The following is a 25,866-nucleotide window of genomic DNA, read 5'->3' as shown; positions in this document are numbered from 1 at the left end:
TTGATGTACCTCTTTAGCCAAAGACTTTAGTGTTCCAGAAATAAAGGCTAATGTTGTTGAAATTGCAAAATACTTCCATAACAACCACTTTGCAGCAGCTGCTCTGAAAAAAGTGGGAGGAACCAAGCTCACTCTCCCACAAGACGTGCGATGGAACTCCGTAGTGGACTGTTCTGAGCACTATAGCAAGAACTGGCCGAGTCGGATGACAGTTTGTGAACAAAATAGTGAAAAAAAACAGATGGCACTGTCACAGCCGAAGTTCTCTGTATTGGGCTTAAGAGAAACATTGAACACATGCTGAGTACCCTGAAGCCTATTACTGTAGCCTTGAACAAAGTGTAGGGAAATAGTTTTGTTCCTGATGCTGTTGAAATTTGGAAGGAACAGAGTCAGATCTTAAAAAAAGAAATATGCAATGACAGAGTTAAATTAGAAGCATTAAAAAAACAAAATGGGACAAACACCATCTCCAGCTCATTTTCTTGCAAATATTCTCAATACTCAGTACCAGGGTCAAACCTTAACTGCTGAAGAAAAGGTGTTGGCGATGACATGGACATCCAGCAGTGATCCCTCCATAATGCCACTATAATAAACTTCAGAGCTAAGGGTGAACCATTCAAGAAATATATGTTTGCTGATGATGTTTTAAAGAAAGTCACACCAGCGAACTGGTGGAAGTCACTTAAGCACTTGGATTCAGAGACTGTTGAAGTGATCATCTCACTTTTAACAGCAGTAGCACCTTCTGCTGGTGTAGAAAGAATATTTTCTTCCGTTGGAGTAATTCATTCCAAACTGAGAAATCATTTGGGACTTGAAAAAGCAGGATAGCTTGTTTTTCTTTTCCAGATTATGAACAAACATGAAAATGAAGGTGAAGACGACTGAGTTAGCTGCAGAAGCCAGTATTTTAAGTTTCTCATGTTGAGCTGGCTGACACAGTCGATTTAATTTTTGTGGGTTTTTTTTAAGTATTTAACTATTTTAGTTAAAAACAATTTTAACAAAAACAAACCTGATTTTAAAAAACTAGAATGTTTAACTAAATTCAAAAATTCATATATTTATCTTGTTAAAATATTATGTGTTTGCTGTAGAAAAAAAATCCAGAATACATAATGTTGTTGCTTTAGTTAAAGCAAACAATTTAGACATCTGTCTGGTGATGCTCATTTTCTTGTCCAATACAGCATGGCAAGAAAATCCTCCAAATATTAATGATTAACCTATTGAACTGGAAATAGCTCACCTCCTGATGACTTCATAAATATCTGCTTCAATTACCTTTGGTAAATGAAATAACCAAACATTCATTCATTTTCTGATATAGCTGTAAAACTCATCTGAAAAGTTTTCAAAATAAATCACTTAAAGATGTATAGTGTGTACCTTCTAAAAATGAAACCTACTTCTACCTCTGAGTTGTGAAGAATACGTATTAAGGTTATACCAACCAACAAGAATGCACTTTTAGGTAGAAATCCATGATTAAATCGAATCTTCCTGAATACTGATTAAAATCATGATTTAAATCAAATCCACCCTGTGTGCACACGTTCACACCGTCGCAGGAAGACTTTTTCCCCAGTGGTACCAGTCACACTGGCTCTGTGCCCCCTGGAGAGGCGCTTCTATGTAGAATTGCCAACTTTCTAGTCGCACAAAACCAAACACCCTAGCTCCGCCCCCTTCCCTAAGGCCCCACCCACTACATTCCCCCTCCCTCAGTGGCTCACTCTCCATCACCCTCACTCACTTTCACTGGGCTGGGAAGGGGGTTGGGATGCGGGAGGGGGTGAGGGCTCCGGCTGGGGGTGAAGGCTCTGAGGTGGGGCTGGTGATGAGGGGTTTGGGGTGCAGGAGGGTGCTCCAGGTCTGGGGGGGCTCAGGGCTGGAGTGTGGACTTACCTCGGGTGGCTTCCAGTCAGCAGTGCAGCGGGGTGGGACGGGAGTGGCCTAAAGCAGGCAGCCCGCCTGTCCTAGCACCATGCTGTGTGTGCCCCGGAAAACAGCCAGCAGGTCCGGGTCCTAGAAAGAGCAGTCAGGAGGCGCCACATGCCACTCTTGCCTGGAGGCACCGTCCCCGCCCCCCAGCCAATGGGAGTGAGGAACCGGTGCTCGGGGCAGCACGTAGAGCCCTGTGGCTCCTCCACCTAGGAGCCGGACCTGCTGGCCGCTTCTGAGGCGCAGCACAGTGCCAGCCAGAACAGGCAGGGACAAACCTGCCATAGCACGGCAGCCCCACTGACCGAACTTTTAATGGCCTCGTCAGCAGTGCTAACCGGAGCTGCCAGGGTCCCTTTTCGACCAGGTGTTCTGGTCAGAAACCCGGACACCTGGTCACCCTAACTCTACGGACGTAGTATGTGGCCAACTGCCAGGGCGCTCCCTCCTCAGTTCCTTCTTGCCAGCAACTCTGATAGAGGAGCAGAAGGGTGAGTTGTGGAATGGACATGAGCAACACATCTCGAAGAACAAGTTACGGAAAGGCTAGTAACCGTTTTTCTTCAAGTGCTTGCTCATGTCCACTCCAATGCAGGTGACTCCTAAGCAAACACTCAGGCAGTAGGGTTGGAATTCCTGAGAGACACGGGCTGGAGGACCGCTGCGCTGAAGGCTGCATCATTCCTCGCCTGCTGAGTAAGGGCGTAGTGTGCTGTAAATGTATGGATAGACGACCAGGTCACTGCCTTGCGGATGTCTACACTGGAACATGGGCCATGAATGCCACTCATGAGGCCTGTGACCGTGTGGAGTGCGTTGTTAAACGTGGGGTAGGAGGCACTTTCGCCAGGTCAGAGCACGTGCTGATACAGGCCTTTACCCAGTAGGAAAGCCTCTGAGCTGAGACCAAGCTGCCCTTCATCCTTTCAGGGACAGCCACAAATAACTGGGTGGACTTTCGAAAGAGTTTGGTCCTTTCTATGTAAGAGGCCAAAGCACATCTAACATCTGAAGGGTGAAGCCTTTGTTCATGTTTGGAAGCGTAAGGCTTAGGATAAAAGACTGGGAGAAAGATGTCCTGACTATTGTGGAAATGGAAGACCACTTTCAGAAGGAATGTGTGCGGCCACAACCGCACTTTGTCCTTGAAGACGACCGTGTAGGATGGCTGAGGTCTCAGATCTCCGTCACTCTTCTAGCTAAGGAGATCGCCTTTCTGGTGGCTGTCTTCCAGGACAAATAAAGCAAGGGACATGTTGCTAGCAGCTCGAACAGTGGCCCTATCAGTCGCGATAGGACCAAGTGGAGATCCCAGGGGGGGCAGAGGTTGGCATACCTGTGGGTACAGGTGCTCCACGCCCTTTAAGAGCCGAGAGCTAATTGGGTTGGAAAAAACTGATCTGCCGTTCACTGGAGTGTGGAATGCTCATACTGCTGCCAAATGAACTTTTAACAGAGGACACTGATAGACCTTCCCCTTTCAGATGGAGCAGATAGTCCAAGATAAAGGGGAGTGTGGCTTCCACAGGGGAGACCCCCTTCTGAAGAGACCAGAGCGAGAACCTCTCCCATTTTGCAAGGTAGGCCGTTCTAGTTGACCGCTTTCTACTGCCCATAAGGATCTCTTGGACCGTGCCGAACAGACCAGCTCCATTTTGTTCAGCCACGAAGGTGCCAAGCCATCAAATGCAGAGACTCCAGGTTCGGGTGAAGCATGTGGCCGTGGCAGATCAGGTCTGGCCACACTGGGAGATCAACTGGGATATGTATCGAGAGATACTACAGGGTTGTGAAGCATTGCTGGTGTGGCCATACCGGCCCTATGAGAATCACATGTGCCTTGTCTCTCTTGATATGGAGGAGTACTTTCTGGATGAGGGGTGTGAGGGGAAAAGCGTACAGGAGTCTGCCGCTGCCGCCCCCCCTCTCCCCCCCATGGCAATTGGAAAGCATACAAGAGAGAACCTGGACTGTGCCCCAGGTATGAGCAAAACTGGGGGCATTTCCTGTTGCTCCTGGGTACAAACAGGTTCACCTGGGGAAAACTTCACCTCTGGAAAATAGGGTCCAGGACACCCGGTCAGAGAGACCACTCGTGATGACTGGTGAATGACCTACTCAGGTGATCTGCTAGCTTGTTCTGCGAGCCTGGAAGATAAGCGGCTTCCAGGTGAATGGGGTGGGCTAAGCAGTAATCCCAGAGTTTCAATGCCTGGAGGCAAAGGGGAGATGATTGGGCTCCCCCTTGCTTGTTTATATAAAACATTGCCGTGGTGTTGGCCATGAGGACTGACACGGACCTGCCCCGGAGCCTGCAGCAGAACACCTGGCAGGCAAGGTGCACTGCCCTTAGTTCCCGGATATTGATGTGCTGGTGTATCTCTTCTGGTGCCCACAGAACTTGTGTCCTGAGGGGCCCCTGGTGGGCTCCCCCCCCCCCCATATCTGAGGCATCCCACCAGCTCTACCGACAGTGTGGACCTTGTGAAGGGAACTCCAGCACATACTATGTCTTGATTTAGCCACCACCACAGGCTGTCGAGCATCGCTTGGGGAAGAGTAACCACTCTGTCTAATGGGTGACACCCCGGATTATACAGCAATGCCAGTCACAGACGTAGAGGGCGGAGTCTGAGGCACGCATGCTGTACTACATAAGAGACCATATGCCTGAGGAGTTTTAGGCAGTTCCTTGCTGTGGTGGTGGGGCACGCTAGCAAGCCTCAAATGAGTGTTGAGATGGTCCAGAAGCACCCTTCTGGAAGGGAGGCTCGTCTGGTTTATGTCCAGGATCGCCCCTATGAATTCTATCCTCTGGATGGGCAAGAGCGTGGACTTCTGCTCGTTGATCAGGAGACCCAGGCTCTTGAAAGTGGACTGTACGATCTGCACATGCTGTTCCACCAACTCCCTGTATCGACCTCTCACCAACAAGTCGTCCAGGTAGAGGTAGACCTGCACCCCTCTCCTTCCTGCAAGGTGTATCCCACTTCTACCACGTGGAGCACCCTTCAGTCGGGCGTGATGTTGGCTCAGGCCCGATAAACGTGGGACAAATGATCCAAAGTTTTGTCATTCAGTTTCCAGTGTAGCTAAAGCCTAAATTACATTAAAACAATGTAATATTGGGCTATTAAGAAGGAGAGACTGTCTTAATAGAACCCACCATCACCAGATAAAGAAACAGATCTTAAGATGTTTAAAGGAAACTTTGTTTGACAGCATCTGTCTGGCAAGGAATCACTCATCAACAGTTGTAGGCGTGAAATACCTACTTCATTACTGTTTTGTTTTTATGGTCCCCACTTCTCCATTATTTATCTGTCTGGTTTCTGTATGGGTCTTTGTTTCTGTTTGTTGCATAATTAATTTTACAAGATTTAATCAACTAAGGTGGTGGGATATGACTGGGTAAAGAATTATTTTGCAATATGTTAGGATTGGTCAAAATTATTTTGTAATATTTTTAGTAAAATTATTGGTTATGGTATAGCTAAGCAAGACTCAAGTTTCATGATATAGACTGAGGTCGAAGGAAGAGACCAAATGGGAAGGAAAAGAAGAAGAAAAGACCTGAAAGAAGAACTCACCCCCAATAACAGCCTAAAATCAGAGCTGTTAAGAACCCTCTGCATGACTGTGACATGCAGCAACCAGAACCCAGATGAGACTGATCTTGCCTGATCAACAGAGAAAGTCCACCTGCATGATCAGGATCGGTAAGTACAGCATTGTATGCTTAGCATGGGTATTCTGTTTGGCGATTGTTAATAAATAGAGGATAAGGATATTACTGTGTAAGGCTCTTGCACTGGTGAAAAGATCCTACAAACCCATAGAAGAGTATGCCCCGAGCACTAGGAACTGGGTAAAGGTGGCCTTGAGCCCTAGGAACGGGGTCAGGGTAGGTGCCTTTTGCCCAGAGCCCTAGGAACTGGGAAAGGGTGGGGGTGCCTAAATCAACGGGGTTACCCCTTGAGTCCTAGGAACTAGGTAAAGGTGGGTTCCCTAAGAGTGTGTGGGTAACACTGTGCAGAAGAAAAATGCTGCTTTTAACCATTTTAATTTAAATGAAACAAGCGCGGAGAGTTTCCTTACCTTGTCAAATCTTTTTTTAAACTTTGAGTAGTTTACATTTAAACACAGTACTGTACTGTACTTGCTTTTCTTTTTTGTCTCTGCTGTTGCCTAATTGCAAACTTCCAAATGAGGTGTGTGGTTGACTGATCAGTTCATAACTCTGGTGTTCATAACTCTGAGGTTCTACTGTACTTGGTTAGAAAAGCTAGTGCATTAATCTCAAACTTATGTAGGATAAAATTAAAATATAGTCATGTCAGGAAAAAAACAGCTGCCATTTTGGAAGTAAATAGTATATTATATTCATACAAAAAACACAAAACTTTGTTTTTTTCTCATTGATTGTTCTAAAAAAAAATTAATTAGGACAACTCTAACAATACATAAAATTGCTAGCCTCTCGTTTCATAATTTATGCAAGATTAAAGTATCGCTGTGGTTGCCTTTTCCACTGCCTAATTCAGCATTTTCTTTTTTCCTTATGAAAGCAAGACTCTAGATTTAACTGCTTTAATGCCCTTTTACAGTGTTTGGTGTAGTAAAATGTAACAGCCAGTACAGCACAGCAGCAAAGAAATGATGGATCGCAGAAGCCTAAAGGAGGGGGCATGGTAAAATGCCCCCATTAATGTTCAGATGGTGGTGTAAATCCCATTTCACCTATTTCACACACACTGATATTCCTGATGGAACTATCCTTGCCATGTCAAATACCCTTTTGGTTTTCCTCACTGATAACACAAATGCAGGTACCCAACGCACAATTCTTTTCTAATAGTTCAGCAAACAGCTGCACTGCAATGGAAGCATTTCCAAGTCATTGTCACTAGATTAAGCTCACCAGGCGACGGGGAGACCCAGCCAAGAGAATCATCATTTGGGGAGAGGTTGACTTTTGGAGTTGCTCAGTTCTTGGGGTGGGGGGGGGGGTAGTCACAATTATCCCATAGAGCAGTGATCCCTAAACTTTTTACCTTAGGCCCCCTCCTTAGCTCTGTCTGTACCCCCTTCCCCATTGGGACCGGAAACAGGGCCGCAGCTCCGAGAGGAGGGGACATGGACGGAGTAAGAGGGCCGAGGCTGGGGCCACAGCTGGGTGTGGGAGTGGAGCTTCGGCTGGGGCTAGGGTTGCCAAAATGTCTAATCACACAAACCCAAACATCCTTGCCCCGCCCCTTCCCCAAGACCCCGCCCCGCTCACTCAATCCCCCCTCTCTCCATCGCTCACACTCCCCCACCCTCACTCACTTTCACCAGGCTGGGGCAGTGGATTGGGGTACAGGAGGGGGTGCATGCTCTGGGCTGGAGGGTGGTGCCAAGGGGCTCTGAGTGGGAGGGGGCTCCAGAATGAGCCTGGGGCAGGGGTGCAGAAGGAGTACGGGGTGCAAATTCTGGGAGGGAGTTTGGGTGCAGGAGGAGGCTCCAGGCTGGGGCAGGGTGTTGTGGTGCAGGAGGGGGTGCAGGGTGCAGGCTCCGGACAGGAGGCGCTTACCTCAGGCAGCTCCCAGTTGGTGGTGCAGCAGGGCTAAGGCAGGCTCCCTGCCTACACTGGCTCCACACCACTCCCGAAAGTGGCTGGCACATCCCTGCAGCCCTTTGGGGGGGGGGGGGCGCAGGGGGCTCCGTTCGCTTCCCACGCCCACAAGCGCCGCCCCCATTGGCCACAGTTCCCGGCCAATGGGACTGTGGAGTCAGAGCTCATGGCGGGGATAGTGCACAGAGACTTCCTGCCAGGGGCCGCAGGGACATGCCAGACACTTTTGGGAGTGGCATGGAACCTGCCTTAGCCCCACTACACCGCCAAATTTTCAGCATCTAAAAAATCTCCTGGTTTGGCTTCAGTAGCCTCCGGGAGATAGAGCCTGATTCCAGGACACTCCCCGCGAAACTGTGATGGTTGGCAACCCAAGCTGGGGCCCCGGGCACAGGGCCGGCAGCAGAACTGGGTGGCGCTCCCTCCCAAGCCCCTATGGGGACTGGCCCAGGCCCCAGCTACGCCCCCCCCAAACTTTCCTCTGCACCCCCTTAAGGGGATGCGCCCCACAGTTTGGGGACCTCGGCCATAAAGTATTTGGGCCCTTGGATCTGAGGGCCTTACTTTCAGCCTGACAACCAAACTGGAAAACTCAGAGGTGAAGATAGCAAGCGATTGTCTGACACATATTGCAACGAGTTAAGCTGCACATTATATTCAGATAACCCAGGTGCGATAGCCATCAGCAAATAGCAGCCCAATTGCCGAGAGGGCTATTTCCACAGTTTTTGCTGGCTAGTGGTTGCATGTTCTTGACCTGGTTCGTAACTCAGATGCTTTCCTGCACCTCCACAAAACATGTGCACATGCTCCTACAAACGGCAGCAGCTTTTAGATCCAAGGATGGCAGTATGCTAGTCACCCCTTTGAATCTTCTAATAACTATCTACACTTTTGCCTTTTGCACGGGCTTCCACAAATACTCCACATGGGTCCTGGCTAGTTTGAGTTACCATTCACTGAGCCTCACAAGACAAGACAGCTCCATTTTCAGGAGGGACCCAAGAGCACAGAGATAATAGAGTCTGACAACAGCACACTTCAACACCAGTCAATACTATATAATGTTGTAGGACAAACTGACACAGATGCAAACTTGAAGGTCTGTTTGTACTAACTGGCATAAGAACAGATAAAAAGTCCCTGAAAACTAGACTTTTCACAGGTAGCAGCACCGTTCATAAGGACAACTGAAGTACACTTATTTGTGGGGGAGGGATAGCTCAGTGGTTTGAGCATTGGCCTGCTAAACCCAGGGTTGTGAGTTCAATCTTTGAGGGGGCCATTTAGGGATCTGGGGCAAAAATGGGGGATTGGTCCTCCTTTGAGAAGGGGGTTGGACTAGAGGACGTCCTGAGGTCCCTTCCAACCCTGATATATGTTATGTTATGATTCTCTATCCCCTCAAATAAAACAGAGCCTCAAAATAGGTAGGATAACATGGTGTGTGAGGTTGCATGCAATAACTCCTGTATTTAGGAAGCACACACTAGGTGCATTTGTGCATCTGTTACATACTCAAGGAATTTTACTACTTATTTATATAGCACTATAGATTCTACACAGCCTTATACAAGTAAATGAAGGGCAGGTTCTTCCCTGAAGAACTGACAATCCAGCTCAGTTACAATACACTGCTCCAATGATTCATATGCAAGAAACTCAAGAGAGCTCAGGTCACTGAGGAAATCACCACAGGAGGGGAGTTTACAAAAGAAACAGATTTTAGGAAGCATTTTAGAGAACAAGAGGAAGGAAGAGGGCACAGAGCACACTGCCCCGTGGAAAACTTTCCAGGTTTTACAAGCCCACTTCAGTTGGGATGGGATTTGGGGAGTTCTGCAAGTGCTGTGAAGAATATCCATGAAGCATACACATTACCCGTAAAGTGCAGTCATGCACCTCATTATTGAGGCTGCCAGTAGTAATCAGGGACCCAGATGCAACATCACTGATTATCTTGCCTGTTATACTAACATACATGTTGGTTTTCAATCGATAGGAAACAGGAAGATGAAGCAAAAAGGAGAGGGGAAAGAAAATAGTAAAGGAAACACAAGAAGGGGAGAGATTAGTTTGCAAACTACAAGGAGCGGTGTGATTTTTTGTTGTTGGTTTTTTAAACATATACAGCTATAAAACATTTTAAAGGGCAACTAGACCAGTGTTCTTTTAAAGACAAATGCACACACCGAAGAGACTACGTAAGGGGTCTGACAGGCAGTGAGGCTCAGACGCTCTACACAATGTAGAGTGGCAAATAGAGCTGGAGGAATTAATCAGCAGGAACAATTCAGCCATGGTTCATGTTTGTGAACAGTTATCAATGTCTGCAAATGTATTTGTTAAACATAATTATGTACTGGATTGTGTGGATGAGCAAATTTCACCTTCCAGGGTGTTTGTAAAAGTTATTTTAACAACAGCTTCCCTAGCAGACTTTGTAGCCTTCTCTTGCTATCAGAGCAAGCTATAATGTAGATTAATTTTATTAGTACTGTACTTTGCCAGTCAGGATTACATTTGCAAAACTTCATTTTAAAACAGAACTGCAAGACACCCTGTGTTTGTCTGGCTGCCACTGATGACCAGAATTACACTGGGCAATTCCAACACCTGGTAGAGTTACAAGTTACAGGCATTAGCTAAGAAGTGGTGCAATGTAAGCCACGCAGGACAAACGAGAAGCACATATTGGTGTGATAAGGGCTTGTGCTCTATTTTGATTTGGGGGGAGGGTTTCTATTTTGGTTCCACACTGGGCAGTGCCTGCAAGGATCAAAATCTTAGCAAAGCTTCCCCCTACCTCAGGGGCTTCAAAATATCAAAGGTCACAGCCAACAAAAGGACGTCATACATCTCCAAAGCCAAATATTTTTCTCATTAACCTATAAACACATTTACCAGAGACCTGCTTACTACTAATAGAATATAAACTCATCCCAATCATGCAGTTCTGTGGGTGGCAAAGGGGGCAGGGGATTCTTTGACACCAGGAAGAGGAGCACTCCCCACACTGAAATAACGGTGGAAGAAAGCCACTGAGCTAGGAAACAAAGGGGAGGAAAAATATACATGGGGATTAAGGATGAACTGGAGTAACACTCTATAAAGGGCAAGTTACCTTTTTACACTTCCTCTTTCTCTCTCCTCCACTCACATGAAGTCCAGCCCCACTCATTCACCCCAACCTCATGTGAATTTTTCTGCTCAAAGGATTTAGGCTGGGATTTTCCAGGGAACCCAAGGGAATCAGATGGCTACATTCCAATAAATTCAATGGGAATTGGGCACCTAACTCCCTGAAATTATCTAACCACTGGTGAAAATGCAGTTGACCCAGTGACATCCACCCATTTAGGATCACAGGCTTCCAATAATAGAAAACTAAAAACCTGTTATTTCAGAGAGTTATCACAAAACAGCATCCCAGCTGCTGGCTGTTTGTAGTTTAGGAACAGTCACCTGTAAATGCCAGGGAAACCCAAAACTGTTACTAATACTGATGTAACTGGTGCTGGGGGTACAGCCAAGTATGTGAACTTTTACCAACTACTGCAAGGGACAAACACTTAGCCAGCACCTCCCCCCCCTCATCAGGTCCCAGAGCCTGGGTTTCAGCCAGAGCTAGAACGTCTACATTGCTATTTTTAGCCCCAGAGCGTGAAAGCCCCACAAGTCAGCAGACCCAGGCTCTGAGACTCGCTGACGTTGCGGGAGGAGGGGTTGCACTGTAGTTGTACCCAAGGACAAGCCAGTGAAAGTCAGAGGAGAGATCTGAGAACATAATGATTTATGAGTAAGGTCAATCTACATAGCATCTGACAGCACGGCTGGTAATGATATTAACCCTGCTGGTTTCAAACAGCAAGCCTGTGAACTCTTCAGAGCAATGCTCCTGCTAATTGTGTGGGGATAAAACTATTGTTAATATACATAAATTAGATAGACTCCTTCAGATGCTTCTTTTCCAAGGTATAAATATTTGTCTTAACCATGCAGATGTGGGATCCTAACCATTTGGTGCCCAAGGAAGGGAAGAGATGAACTATTTTGAAGCAAGGTGCATATGCTGGCTGTAAAGTACAATGGGAAGAGACAGGTGTAAGCCACATGCACACCCCATCTAAGCAGACAGCAATAACAGTAAGAGCCATACAAGCAACATCCATACATCATCAGTTCAGCATGTTGCTCCTTGACACAAAACCTGCTAAGAGGATAGGTGTACGCTGTGTTGAAGCAATGGGCTACCTTTTTTATATGCTGAGTTTGCATTAAGTTATCAATCATGGCAAAAGACAGACACATTATTATTTAAAAACTCGCTCACAATGCTACCTAAGCAGCGTTCCCAAGGGGGATTTTCTCACAGCTTTTAAACATCACACCTCCAAGTAGCTGTGGCCATGTGTGAACGAACCCAGGCAACGAGGAATCCTGCCTAGGAGGGGATGTTATAAAGGGGAAAGAGACACCAAAGAGCCTCTCACTGGAATCTCTGTAATATTCTGTAATCCCCACAAGCAAGAGAGGCAGACTGCACTGCTGCTGAACAATGCAGTTTTGAATTCAATTAAAGTGATTATCTGTTGTACCAAATAAATTGTGTACAGCATATATCCTGCAGCATTTTACACCTTCAGGCTCATTATTTTCTAACTGTTTCCTCCTGTTTATGCACTTTCAAATTAAATTGCTGATAATATGCGCCAAAATAAAAAATGAGCGCACCTTGTCTGAAGAAAATTGATTCTCCTCTTTCCTGAACCAGGCGATTGCCAGGTTTTATATACTCTGTTCCGGGCGATCATTAGTAATTCAATTTTCTTTTTATTAGCCCCCTTATCTGCTGAGCAATACAGTGGCAGAGCTGACCTCTTTCACACGGGTAAATGTTTAAAATCTTTTCCCTGATTAATTTTGCCAGTTAAGGAAAAGAGGAGAAATGGCCCGGCTCTTAGCCATCACAATGAATAAAGCTTAATGTTGATTGTGATGGAATTTCTAATGCCAGAGAAATTGATTGAACGCAGCAATTACGCTGCAATAGTAACTCAAGGGAAATGGGATAGTTTTCTCCTGGCCATAGCCTTTTGGTTATTTAAAACAATCCAATTTGCAAGGATAATTATATATTAGTGTTTTATCTGCCACTTGAAATGAACATGGGAGTTTTGATACTGGCCCAGCATTAGCAGGTTATTGCTGCAAATTACTTGATATCTGCTTTCTTTCACATAAAGAGGAAATTAGGCAATCAATTACCAGAAAAAGGTGGACTACGGAGAATACAAGGGGCAAGACTGCCCTCTGCAGGTCAGAGGGGGGAGACATCACGTGAGCCTTTGCCAAAAAAAAAGAGGCAGAGCTACCTTGCTTTCCAGCAAGTCCTGTAATTTATAATCCTGTTTTGATGTGTATACACACACACACACACACACACACACACACACACACACACACTCACTCACTCAACATGTGGGTCTGCCAGGAAGTGTTGAGAGTCGTGGCTGATATACAAATGGGAGCCCGCTTTGACATTTACATGGCTGCCACTTCTCCAGCAGAAAAGCAATGTTAATTTGACAAGATTAATTCTATTTATTAATAGAGGATAAACCACAGAAACAAGACGACTGTGCAATTGCACTGCATGCCTGAACAGAGTGGAATGCCATTGGGAAAGGAGCATTGCACAAAGGTACCAGAACTGCAGCGACTAACGAAAGCAGCAGCATTGATTTTACAGGGGTGAGAAAAGGTTCACAACTCGAACCACTGGACTATTTTTACCCTCCTTTCATTAAAGGACAGAGCTCGTGAAGGACCTGATCCTGCAAGGTGCTGAGCACCCTCAAATGCCACTGATGCCAACTAGAGTTGGGATTGCTCAGCCCCTGGCAGGATTGTGCCCGTAATTAAAACTACCTGGTAGAGAGGCATTAGCTTGCCCGAGGGTAACTGCACTGTACAGCTGACAACCCTTTGTACAGCAGTAGCGGGGATGTATTATGTGTCTGTCGGTCAGATCTTACCAAAAAGTCACTTTTTAAAAAATGAAGACTGTCTGAAAACAGCATATTCATAAAATTACAATCCGCACCATCTTGTCCTCTTTAGAATAAACAGATTTCCAGTTTGCTGAAGACCAAACAAGTCTTATCTACGCCAATCAGAATAGAGTTTGTCAACAGCACTCCAAGGAGCTGCGGTATCAGACTGCACCAACATACAGTTTGCTACTTTACTATTTTAACTGTTTGTTGTAAAAAGTCACTGCAATGGAACACAGATACAAGATAAACATCTCAAAAAGAAAAGGAGGACTTGTGGCACCTTAGAGACTAACAAATTTATTTGAGCATAAGCTTTCATGAGCTACAGCTCACTTCATCGGAGGCATTCTGTAACTGAGACAGTAATAGCTACAAAGTGTCCTAAATGGCAGGAAATTTACTTTTAAAAAGACACTGTGGGAGTCCCATGCCATCAGGCTGACCAGTATCGCCTCATTGTTTCCTTGTGCTCCTGTCTGTCTGTATCCATCCGTTGCCTCATGCTTAGATTGTAAACTCTTTGCGGCAGGGACAGTCATTTTGTTTGATGTTTATACAGCGTTTAGCACAATGGGGTTCTGGTCCATGACCAGAGCTCCTAGGCAATATGTTAAAACAAATAATTATTATGATTTTCTCTCTGTGGTGTCTACATGCAATGAGTTTAGCTCAGATGACAAAAGATGCTTTTTTTCAGTTTATGACTGGTGGAAATTCCATCCAGGATCCAAAAATCAAGTTGGGCTTCTTCTGCTTTGTACAAAAATTCTGCACTTGAAACAAACCTGAGAGTTTGCTTAGTGATTCACATGCCAGAACTGAATCAAAGACCACTCTCCCATAGTTATTCACAGACAAATAATGTTGGGAAGTTATAGTGCAAATTAAAAAAGCATTTCAAATCAAGGCAGACCATATACACATAATTTTTAAAACATGTATTAAAAATACAGAAGAAGTGACAATATTAACAACATTTTTGCACTTATACAGCCCTTTCCATCTATAGAAAACAGCTGTAGAGTAAAACAGATGTGCTGCCAGTCAAGGTCCAACACAAGACCTAATGAACTCAGTAGGAGTCTTTCCATTAACTTCATCAAGCTTCCAGTCAGGTCAAAGCAAGCATTTACAAGCCCCACAAAACCTTGTAATCAGAGCATGCCAATTATCTACAGATTCTCTTTTTTCACCCCTCTTCCTAAATAAATAAAAACAAACAAACCAACCAACCCTAGGAAATTAAATGTAAAAAACCACCCTACCATTCATGGAACAAGTGCAAGACTAAGCACTGAAGGGTCACCAAAAAAAAAAAAAAAAAAATCCAGAAAGTTAAGACTACTCTAGAAACATTAATTCTGCCACACTTCATAAATGGAATAGTCTCTCTTCCTATTTTCCTTCATAGGTATGTTTTACCCTTTGTTATGAATATGATCCAATGGCTGAAAATTGAAACTAGACAAATTTAGTCTGAAAATAAGGTATAAATTTTTAACAGTGATTAACTAACTATTGGAACAATTTACCCAGGGTTGTAAAGAATTCTCCATCACTGGCAATTTTAAAATCAAGACTGGATTTTTTCTAAAAGATCTCCTCTAGGAATTATTCTTGGGAAGCTCTATGGCCTGCGCCATACAGAAGGTAAGACTAAATGATCACAGTGGTCTTTTCTAGCCTTGGAAAACATACCGCCACAGGGATGAGTGTTATAAAAACCTGAAACAGACCATAAACTATACCAGAGAGGCAACATGGCTGTATTAACCTTGCCAGCGCAACTTAAATTTGGAGAATTTTCTTAATTACTGAGCACTTGTTAAATGTTCCATTCAGACTAATATATTACAGTTAATTTATAACAGATGTGGCATTTATGCTAAAGACTATTTTGGATAATCTAATGGCAAGACGACATCATTCTGTGACAATGTTCCATTTTCTCCCTTGCATTGTCATTAGCTCTTAAATTGAAAATGCTGGATGCAAGGCAATTAATTACTGCTTCGTCCCACAGAAGCATCATTATTATTTATATTACTATAGAGCCTAGGAGCTCTCATCATGGACCAGGACCCCATTGCACTAGGCACTGTACCAACGTCCCACTGAGTCAGTGCTTAGAGGAAACACCAATCCAGGACCAAATTTTAACCTCTGCATCCCACATTCCATCACACAACCTCTCAAATGAGATTTCTGCATATATAGAACTCTGTGTGTAAGAGTCAATTGTGCCCATGCGTCCAATTGCACTACACTATTACAGCTCCCTCCCTGTAACACATGAGGCTGGGTGCTAACGTACGCTCCATAGTGCATTGCTGTTTAGGGACCAAATCCACCTCCCAGTAAGCACAAAAGACCTGACAAATTCAATGAGAGCTGGATCATGCCCTAGACACGACGTGTGATACTAATATTAAGGGACATTTACACTTCAATTTTGGAATCCTACAATTTTATCAGTTGCTGAAGGAATCAGGGTTTCATTGTGGACTTTCCAGATGCTATAAAATAGACTTTCCTCGCTAACGTGTGCACGCCTGCTCACCCACACTCACTACCTGCTCTCAGTGGCAAGGGGCTAGGCAGGAATTAGTCCCCCATCCCTAGACCTGTGCATGACAGATGTTCTGGTTGAACTGGGGTCCGATTGGATGAGATCAGTAGTGGTCCTATTTGGGAAGAGGGAGAATTAGGGGGTCAAATACAGATAACAGCTGTGTAACTTGTTCAGGAAAGGAGTGACCTGATAGGTTTCACTGAGGAACTTGCATTTGGAGGTGGGAGAGGATAAGGTTGCTTTTTGATAGAGACATAGGATCTGCTACTCAAGCCTCAAGAGGAGGCACTCAGTCTTCCTTGTGTAACAGAGCTGGCAGGAGAATTCCATGGGCCTAATTCTGACACAGCTCTGCCCATCAGGGTCTCTGTGAATCTGGGAAAGGAGAAGGGGGGACAGGCCATGCTTTCGGACTCTGAACCCAAGTGCATGAACCACCCCACCTGAAAGACATGCAGATGAGCTTGTGCTCCTAATGGGAATTTAGAAATCCTGGTGGTATATGGACAACACCATTCTTCCCAGGATTCCTGACCAAGCTGTCAGACCCAGCCCAAGACATATTGTTCCTCAAAATTTCAACACCCTTGCAGTTCATGTCTCCAGTGCTTGACACGTGATCTCACGGTTTCCATGAAAATCATGCAAGCATCCTGGGAGGTTTCTGGCTCAACTCACAGGTGTGCATGCTTTGGAACTGAGCTTCAGCCTGAGACAAACTATGAAGGTGCAGCGATGCCACCATTGCCCTACCTCAGATCAGCAACTGCATGAGATGCAGGTCAGAGCCCAAATGGTCTCCCTGCCTGGCCTTCAATCAGGGTTTCACACTGCAGCTCAGAGGCTGTGTAGTCAGCCGCACGAGAAAGGAAGTCGGAGGAAAGGAATTGCCTAACGTCAGTACACAGCAATTGCACCTGGGTGGTCCAGGTCCGTCACAGACAGCTCCACAGAGAACCAAGTCTGGTTCTCCTGACCAAAAGAGTTATCAACACCCAGTGGCCTGAGAGTATTGGGATGACAGTGGAATGATTTAGCACCTCTCACCCAATAACCTCTTAGAACCTCATAAAACTCTTCATGGCAAGTATCATCCCTATGATGCTAATGCACAAGAGAGGTGAAATAACTTGCCCAAAGTCACTAAGTCTATGGCAGAGTCAGGTATAGAACCCAGGAGTCCTCACTCCCAGTCTCCTGTTGTATAACTGTTAGACCACAGGAAAACTAGACAATGCTGATAATTATACATTTAATTTTTAATATATATTCTGGCAGGTGCACAATCTGGGCAATAACTGCACCTGAGCTGCTCTAGTCAAGTCAGACCGTCCTGATAGTAGCAGTACCGTATTTTCTTCACTCATTTCAGGATGTGGGATTGTGCCCTGGCTGTACACAAAGCCAGTCAGACACAACACATCCTGTACTGCTGGACAGCATGGCATCGGCTGTCCCATTAGGGAAACACGAATGGTGCTATCTGCATTAGATGCCCACATTCGTGCTTGTTCATCTAATGGTAATTACCAGTATTAGAAACCAAAAAAGCTTAATAAAAAGGTCTGATGTCTATCACCTGCAACAACCGCACCTCAGGCTGTTTTCTCACAAACTAATCAATCAGACTTGGTACTTGATAGATCTTCCTACTCCAGCCCAATAAAGAATGCAAGAACAGCCATATTGGCTCAGACCAATGGACCATCTAGCTCCATATACTGTCTTCCAACACTGGCCTGTGCCTGGTGCTCCAGAGTAAATTAACAGAACAGGGCAATTTCGAGCAATCCATCCTCTGACATCCAGTCCCAAGTTGTTGGGGTTTGAGACGCACCTGGAGCATGGGCTTGCGTCCCTGACCATCCTGGCTAATAGCCACTGACGGACCTATTCTCCATGAACTTTTTGGACCCAGTTATACTTATAAAGGAAATTCTATCATGCTGAAGGAAGTGGTGGTATAGATTCATTTTTTATGAATTAATTTGTGGTTGATTTAAGAACAAGTACAAAAAGGTGAAGACTTACAGCTTGTATATGTTTCTGAACACTGCGTGCTTCACAGGGTCTCCAACAGAATTAGGCAATTATGCAGTTCCACAACTCAAAGCTGCAAGACTAGACAATACAAAACCAGACACTCTGAGGGGAGACCGGATAACAATCTTCAAATACTAAGGGCTGTTGAAAAGAGGACGTGGATCAATTGTTCTCCATGTCCACTGAAGATTGGACAAGTAGTAATGGGCTCAATCTGCAGGAAGGAAGGGTTAGGTAAGATATTAGGGGGAAAAAAACTACAGGAGTAGTTAAGCTCTGGAGTAAGCTGCCAAGGGAGGCCGTAGAATCCCCATCACTCTCCAGCCTATTTTTAAAAAACGACAAACACTTGCCAAGGATGGTAGCAGTTCATTTGGTCCTGCCACAGCACTGGGGGCTGGACTTGGTCACTGCTTGAGGTCTCTTCCAGCCCTACGTTTCTATGATACATAGACATAACACATTAAGTTCATTTCCAAGATATCCCAGCAGAGGACTAGCGGGCAGTGTGTCACTGGAGACATCAATTTTCAGATGAGACATGAAACCAGAGCCCTAACTGCTTGTGAACATTAAAAGATCTCATGTCACTTTTAATAAGTATAGGGGTGTTACTCATGAATGATCTGACAAGCCAAAGGTGGTAAGATTTACATGGGGGGACCAATACCAGCAGCTAGAACTAGGTACCATTTTTGTAGGTGATGTGCAAGCTTTGACAGGGAGGTCCTGGACCTCTCCAAAGCAGAAAATGCCACTTCTTGTGGTACTTCTGCAACATGGACAAGTATCTACTAGGTACAGAGAGATCCCCAAGCTCATTTTCATTTGCAGCTCAGCCACTGTGGAATTTGAAGCCAGGTTTCCAGAAATGAAGGGCTCAATAAAACTTCATGTCCAGCAGGTAGAACAAAAGAACTGGGAGTCAGGAGAGCGAGGTTCTAGTCCCCGTTCTGCCACTGAGGCAGCTCGATGAAGTCACGTCCCTTCTCTGTGGCTCAGTTTTCTCATGTACCCGCCTCCTAAGTGCTTTGAGATCCGTGGATAAAGAGCACTTAAAGTGCAAAGTATTACTACAGACTGAACTTGCTGTGCCCCTCAAAGCTTCTGTAGTAGAGAAACTTGTTCCAGCACCTCAGCAGATGCAGCAGAATGTTCTTTTAAAAAAAAAAAAAAAAAAAAAAAAAAAAAAAAGAGGTGAATTGTAAAGAATTTTTAAATTTGTGAGACTGAGAACATCATGCTGGTGAAAGGTGCCAGATCAACAACTCAGGAGACTTAAACACTGTATATATCCCTAGAGCAAGTAGGGCACAAGCTGCCTCCCTGTTTGAGGAGTCCATGCAGACCCCACTACTTGAACGAAGTAGCTGTCGTTACATTGCTCTATCCAGCTACCAGCTTTAGCATGGATTTTTTCCTAGATCCTTGCTGCTTTGTGCTGTCGACAGCTTGAGGGGATATCTGTACATACAGCACTGCAGCTGTACCAACGCAGCTGCACCGCCTCTGGTGAAGACGCCCTATGCCAACAGGAGAGAGAGCTCTCCCATCGGCATAAAAAACCCCACCTCTGCCAGCGGGAAAAGCTCTCCTGCCAAGATAGCGCTGTGCACACAAGCGCGTATGTCAGTGTAACTTATGTCACCCGGAGGGGTGGACTATTCACACCCCTGAGTGACATCAGTTTTGCCGACACAGGTTGTAGTGTAGACATAGCCTTAGTCTCCCCTTAGCCTTCACCAAATACTTGTGCCCTCACAGAAACACTCACTGACGTGCAGTAAAGCCCTGGGCACTCTCCTCATCCTTCTTCCCCTCTCCCTCAGGGGATGATCTCTGAAGAGGCTTCATGGCTGAACTGTCTTTGTTAAGTTGATTTCCTAGGTGCAATGTGAGTTGAGAGAGACCTTCGGTTCCATATGCAGCTTCCATGTACCATAACCATCTTTTCCACTCAAGCCTTTCATGTAGCGCCTTTGAGTGGTGCCCTGCCTCCAGCAACCTAAAAGCCTCTCCAGGTGCAATAGAATTTAGAGAGAGAACCGAGAGAAACTGAGCCTCAACGCCACTGCACAGTGACTGGTTTGGTTTTCAGGTGTCTGACAATCACAAATGCTCGGATGGTCAACACATGCAATCGTACACGTAAATGCACATCTCCTCTCCCTTTGCCTTCCTCTCCCACACACTGCATTGTGCCTTTTATCATGCGGTCTCACTACCTCCAGAACCTCTCCCAACTATACCTAGCACACTCTTCCTGACCACAGCTGTAAAGCAACCTCTCCTCACATCTCCAAATTCCTCCAGGAAAAAAAAAAAAAAAAAATTATATATATATAAAAAACACACACTTTCCGAAGAAAATCACTCTTCCCTGCTCCTCACCAACAACCCCTGATCCTCTCACCTGAAGCGTTACCCTGTTCACTGTCTTTTTGTTTGTCTAAGATCAGCAGCATCTGCGCACACAAATGACAAGTTAGACATGCAGCTGCTCTTTTGCACGTGCAGTGACTGCAATTGTGCATGTAAGCCTAGTAATTCCACATGCAAATTAGGCAACTGCATATGCATTTTCCAGAAAATTCAGGCCTAAGCCATTTTGAGATTGATTCCTGTAGCCAGAGCATAGGCTGTTGTACCCCAACTAGCTAAGTGCACACACTCCCCACTAGTTGAAAGCAAGAGTCTTCAAGGGTTGTCGCTGTATAATAGTTTCCATGTGAGGCTCTCAAGTGCTTTATAAACAATACTCACACAACCACCCTCCACACCCCTTTGGTAGATATTAAACCAATTTTACAGAGGAGAAAACTGAAAGAAATGTTAAGCAACTTGCCCAAGGCCACACAGAAGTCAGTTGCAGAACCAGGCCTCCCAGTCCAGTCCAGGAACCACTAGATCTCATCTGTTCCATGTTCATGCAAATTAGGTGCAGCCCTCAGGCTCCCGGGCAAGTCGCCAATGCTGCAATGGGCTGGGTTATCTGAAAGCTCCTGCTCTGCAAGGAGGGTCATGGAGACAGCTTTCGGGCCAGAAATGACACAGAGAGCCTGCCCCACTAACTGCCAAATCTCACCACACACAGCAGGTGATCAAACCAGAGAAACACCACCTTACAAAACAGAGAGATGTGCACAATGATGTCCACGTGCAGGAGGTCAAATCCTCTAGCAGCTAGATCTGGGGTAAGAGGTGCTTTACAGCTAAACGCTGCTCCACCTAGGAGGCAGTATTCCATTCCACAAACATTTCTTTCTTAAAACCTTAATTCCTTTAATAATCCTTTGAGATTGTTTAAATCAACTCACACATACATGCTTTACCCCTGCAGAGATGCAGCTGTCATGCGCACAGTTTCTAACCATGATGCAGTTATAAGGTAGATTTTTCCTGGCTGAGATGAGCATCTCATGAGACACACACCGTTTTTTCCCTAATGGAAAGACAGGGATTATACAATCTTACAAAGAATGCTTCTGCCACCTCCTGCTTCGAGTCCTTCTTCAAAAGACTTCTCTGTGAAGCCTATAAACTCTAGCCCACTCAAAGACATGATTGGTTTAAAGGTTAAACCATCTCTATACTGACCAACGATATTTGAACTCTCCTGACCATTGAGCAAGTTCTCTGTGTTGCGAGTGTGTTTAGACTGCAAGATCTTCCATGGAACAGTCCTTGCCCTTTCCTGATCTAGAGAGGGGCAAGGTGATGGTGGTGAAGGAGCAAGAGGGACACAATCGAAATGAACAGACATTGACCAGTCTCATTCAGGTTCTTTTCACACCAATAGGGTATCTTAACCCTGGGGAACGTGGGCCCATCAACAGTTCAGATATGTTCAGAGACAGGGAATTGATCCTACACATGCAGAAGATGACTCAGTGCTGCACACAGATCTATACACAGTGAAAGTTACTTTACGCCACCATCCACAACACTACTGAAAACAATCATTTGCCCAGTAAAAGCTGGTCTTTAACTGAAAGTACAGCAAAACCATCCTAGCAGCAAGGGGAAGCTTTAGAGTGGTTGTCAATTAGAGGTGGCCCTGAGGGGAGGTTTCACAGTACACATGGGGGCAAGGTCGGGGAATGCAAGGCTCTACAGAAGTGGGACCTGGTGAGAAAGCCCTCAAGTCCCATGCCGTCTTTTCTTCTCAACACTGACTCTACAACAGTGATCAGCAGGTTTACCTCACTGAGGAATGAGCAGCTCATTTCCTACTTCCAAGAACCTACTCCTAAAACTGTCCCCCCTCATGCCATATTCCAGCTCTATCACCACATGTCCAAGCTCTTACCTTCTTTGGCTGGGATGTGCATTCTAGAGGCTGGCAGCCTGCATAGCCTGTGCTTGGTGATCTGCACCAGCTCCTTGGGCAGGGTTCTCTTCAATGGTGCAGGTCTTCCCCGCAGGGAGTTTCTTTTCCTGAGAGAGTAGTGGCTTTTCAGGGGCATTGTGGTGAAGGAGTTGCTCTTCTTATCTGTTGGCGAACTGCAAAGAATGCAATGCAGGGAGTTTAAAAATTAATCACAAAGGTATTAAACAGCAACTCCCCAACCCCAGCTATCTGTGCTCTCCTTTCTCCACCAACGCAGCAAGACTGTAGCACAGCTGGGATTAGAACCCAGTTCTCCTGACTCCTGGTTTGATACCTTATCCACTGAACTACGGCGCTTCTCTAGGTAAGAGCAATGCAAATGCCAGGTGAAAGGGCAAATTTGACCAATTGCTGGGAAAGCATGAAGAGAGATTGCACTCTGACATCTCAACTCACATCACTCCCAGTCTCTCCCCTACTATAGCTGTTGGAGAAGGAGGAGGTGGTTCTTAAGAGGGCTGAGAAGATCAGGCCAAGCCAGGCAAAAGAAATAAGCAAGCAGTCCTCAAACTCTCCTCACCTCACCCCCCAAACCCCCATCTCCTCAGCACCACTCGTGGAGATATCCTCACCTCTCTCCAGGAGAGGATGCCAAGGCACAGTGGGGAGATTAGTAGAAGACAGATGAAAAGAGAAGCTTGGACATGGGAGTAAGGGCCAGATGCCCCCATATTCTAACCTAAGCTCTGTCATTGACTTATTGCGTGGCCCTGGACAAATCAGTGAAACCAAAATTTACTGTGATAGCACCTAGCAAGCCCAGTCACAGACCAGGGCCCCACTGGGCTACAAGCTGTACACAGAACACAAAGAGGGTCCCTGTTCCAAAGAGCTTACAATGTAAATATTTGAGTATTTGCTCTCATTGACATCAATGGCAAGACTCCTATGGGCTTCAATGAAAGTAGGAATGGGCCCCAGGTGAAGTGCAAAGAAGGTTAGTACCAGCTACAGAACTTCACACAACTAGTAACTTACCAGCAACTCCCCTTTCTCCTGATGATTTTGGTCCGGCTCTTCACTTTATAAGTGGAAAGTGCAGCATCGTTGAAAGAGGACTTCAACCCCCCATGACCAATGGATGCGTTGCTTAGAGTCTGAAGGCCAAAGTTGGCTCTGGAAACCTGGGAGACTCCAGCCTCCTTTCGTCCCTCAGACTGCCACTTAAATACTGACTTAGAAGTTGAAGAAGGTGGCTGTAGGCTAGATGCTTTCCATTTGTACTTACTAGGAGAGGCATCCAATTTCAAATGCACTCCGGATTTCTTCTGCTTTGCTCCCAAGTCCCCCTTTGGCAGTGGCTTAGCAGTTCTCTCTGCTCCCACAGAAAGCTTCCTAGTGCTTTCAGAAGCTCTAGGGCTGGTCCATCTCTTTACAGCACAGGGCCATTTACTAGGATTTGCTACCCACGTATAGTTGGTTTTCCTGAACTTAGAAGCTTTGCTGGAGACTGCCGTTGAGGCAGCTCTTTGGAAACTGGGTAGCTTGTGTGGTATTGCAAACTGGTTCTTTGCTGGGTTTATCCCAACCTCTGAAGTCACAGCCTGAACTGAGCTTGTGCACGCCTCAGATTTTCCAAGGGTCTTTGGCTCCTTCAAAGTATCTCTTCCTGCCGTGACTTGCTCTGAGCTACAGTGAGTTGGAACCTGTGCTACTGGCTTCTTCCAGGCTACCAGCCAGCCTGATTCTCGATCAAGAAGAGCTGAAGGCTGCTGAGGCCTGGATTTTAATGCTATGGCACTTTCACAGATAACGTCACGTAACTCAGGGGCACTTTTAGCCAGTTTCGCAGTCCGAAGTTTGCCCAGTTCCTTTGGATATGCTGGGCTTGCATCATCTCTGCCTCCAGCAACAGCAGGCTGGCGCAATGAACTCTGGGAGACAGAGAGAGACGTTTCTTTGTCCTCTTTTTGATCAACACTTTGAAAGCTAGAACTTTCATGAACCTTTTCAGCTCCTTTTGGAGCAGCTACTTTTACCATAGAGGAACCCTGCTGGGATCCCAACTCACTAACGTTTCTATTGTCCAAGGCTGAGCTAGTCCTCTGTGGCAGTTTGACTCCTATGACTATACCACCTGCTGCTAAGCCCACTTGCCTTTCCGAGCCTGTTCCCTGTGGCCCAGGAGGCTGGCTATTCCTTTGGCTCCCAAAAGCCTGAAGTGTGTTAGCAGATGCACTGCTTCCAGGATGATGTGTTGGTGCAGGCGGTCTGTTTACAAGGGAGTATTTTTTCCTCCAGGAGTTACCTTGATGTGAATGGAAATCCCTTGGAGCCTGCTGAGAATATCTTGCAGAGAATGCTCCCTGACTGTTGAAGGCAGTCTGCCTGGGATTTCTCCACCTTGGAGTCCTGGAGGGCGAGGGCACTGGGGCATTTCCATGGATGTTTTTATGGTCATTTATGAGACCTGAAGAAAGCAAAACAACCTCTGTTAGTTGCATCTTCCACAACAGTCTTGCAACAGCAAGTTCTGCAAATTGACCATCTTCACATTGCACTGAAAACACCTGTTCTACATGAGCTCTCATGCTCTGTAGCTTTCAGACATCATCACTAATGCTGCAAGAAAAGCTGAGCTATGTAATGATTACAGATTTCTTATTATGGATCTTTACATAGCAATTGAATACTGCATCATCCCACTTTCTCTCCATGGTTAGTTCCTCTTATATGCACCAGTCCTGAATCCACTACTCTGATCATTGTTCCTGTAGATCACTCGTGGTAAGGGTGGTGGTAGGAGGGGGGACAGACAAGAAGCGGAGAAAACTTCCTGCATATTTCTTTTATAGGTATCTTTTTAGCTCTCACTATTGCATCTCTGAGCCCCTTTATAGTGGCGATTGCCTAGCAACCCTAATCTGATCCTGCTCATATACAGCACAATACAGTCCCCTATAGAGGTGCTTATTATTTGGTTTAGGAAAGGAAGGGTAGACTTATTATTAAAGCAAGAGACTAAGAGTCAGGAGGCTTGGGATCTAATCCCAGCTCCGCCACTGACTAACAATGAAGTGATTTGCCCAAGTGACTCACTTGCATGTCTCTGTGCCTCAGTTTCCCTGTTAACAATAATATGGATGAATATGCTTACAGGGGGAGAGGGATTGCGAGGCTTGGTAAATATCAATATTTATAAAGCACTTTGTGATCTTCAGATGAAAGGGCTTAACAAAGGACTATATCTGAGCCCTGCATTTTTTCCAGGGATCTCTATGTGCTTTAATGAAGAAAA

At 45.6% G+C, this 25,866-nt stretch overlaps 1 protein-coding gene across 1 annotated transcript in view; it reads right to left on the bottom strand.

Annotated features, from left to right (window-relative positions):
* Positions 1-25,866, bottom strand: part of ZC3H3 (zinc finger CCCH-type containing 3) — a 344,144-nt gene that overhangs the window by 302,150 nt on the left and 16,128 nt on the right. Inside the window, exons 3-4 of the mRNA XM_074943734.1 lie at positions 23,607-25,038; positions 22,548-22,741 (exon numbers count right to left, since the gene is read on the bottom strand). Of these exons, the coding sequence (XP_074799835.1) occupies positions 22,548-22,741; positions 23,607-25,038 (1,626 nt within the window). The remainder of the gene's footprint in view (positions 1-22,547; positions 22,742-23,606; positions 25,039-25,866) is intronic.

This window comes from Natator depressus, chromosome 2, assembly GCF_965152275.1.
Source record: "Natator depressus isolate rNatDep1 chromosome 2, rNatDep2.hap1, whole genome shotgun sequence".
In the NCBI taxonomy this organism is placed as follows: domain Eukaryota; kingdom Metazoa; phylum Chordata; order Testudines; family Cheloniidae; genus Natator; species Natator depressus.
Note: the sequence above shows the minus strand (reverse complement) of the source record. Positions and strands in the feature narration are given on the sequence as shown.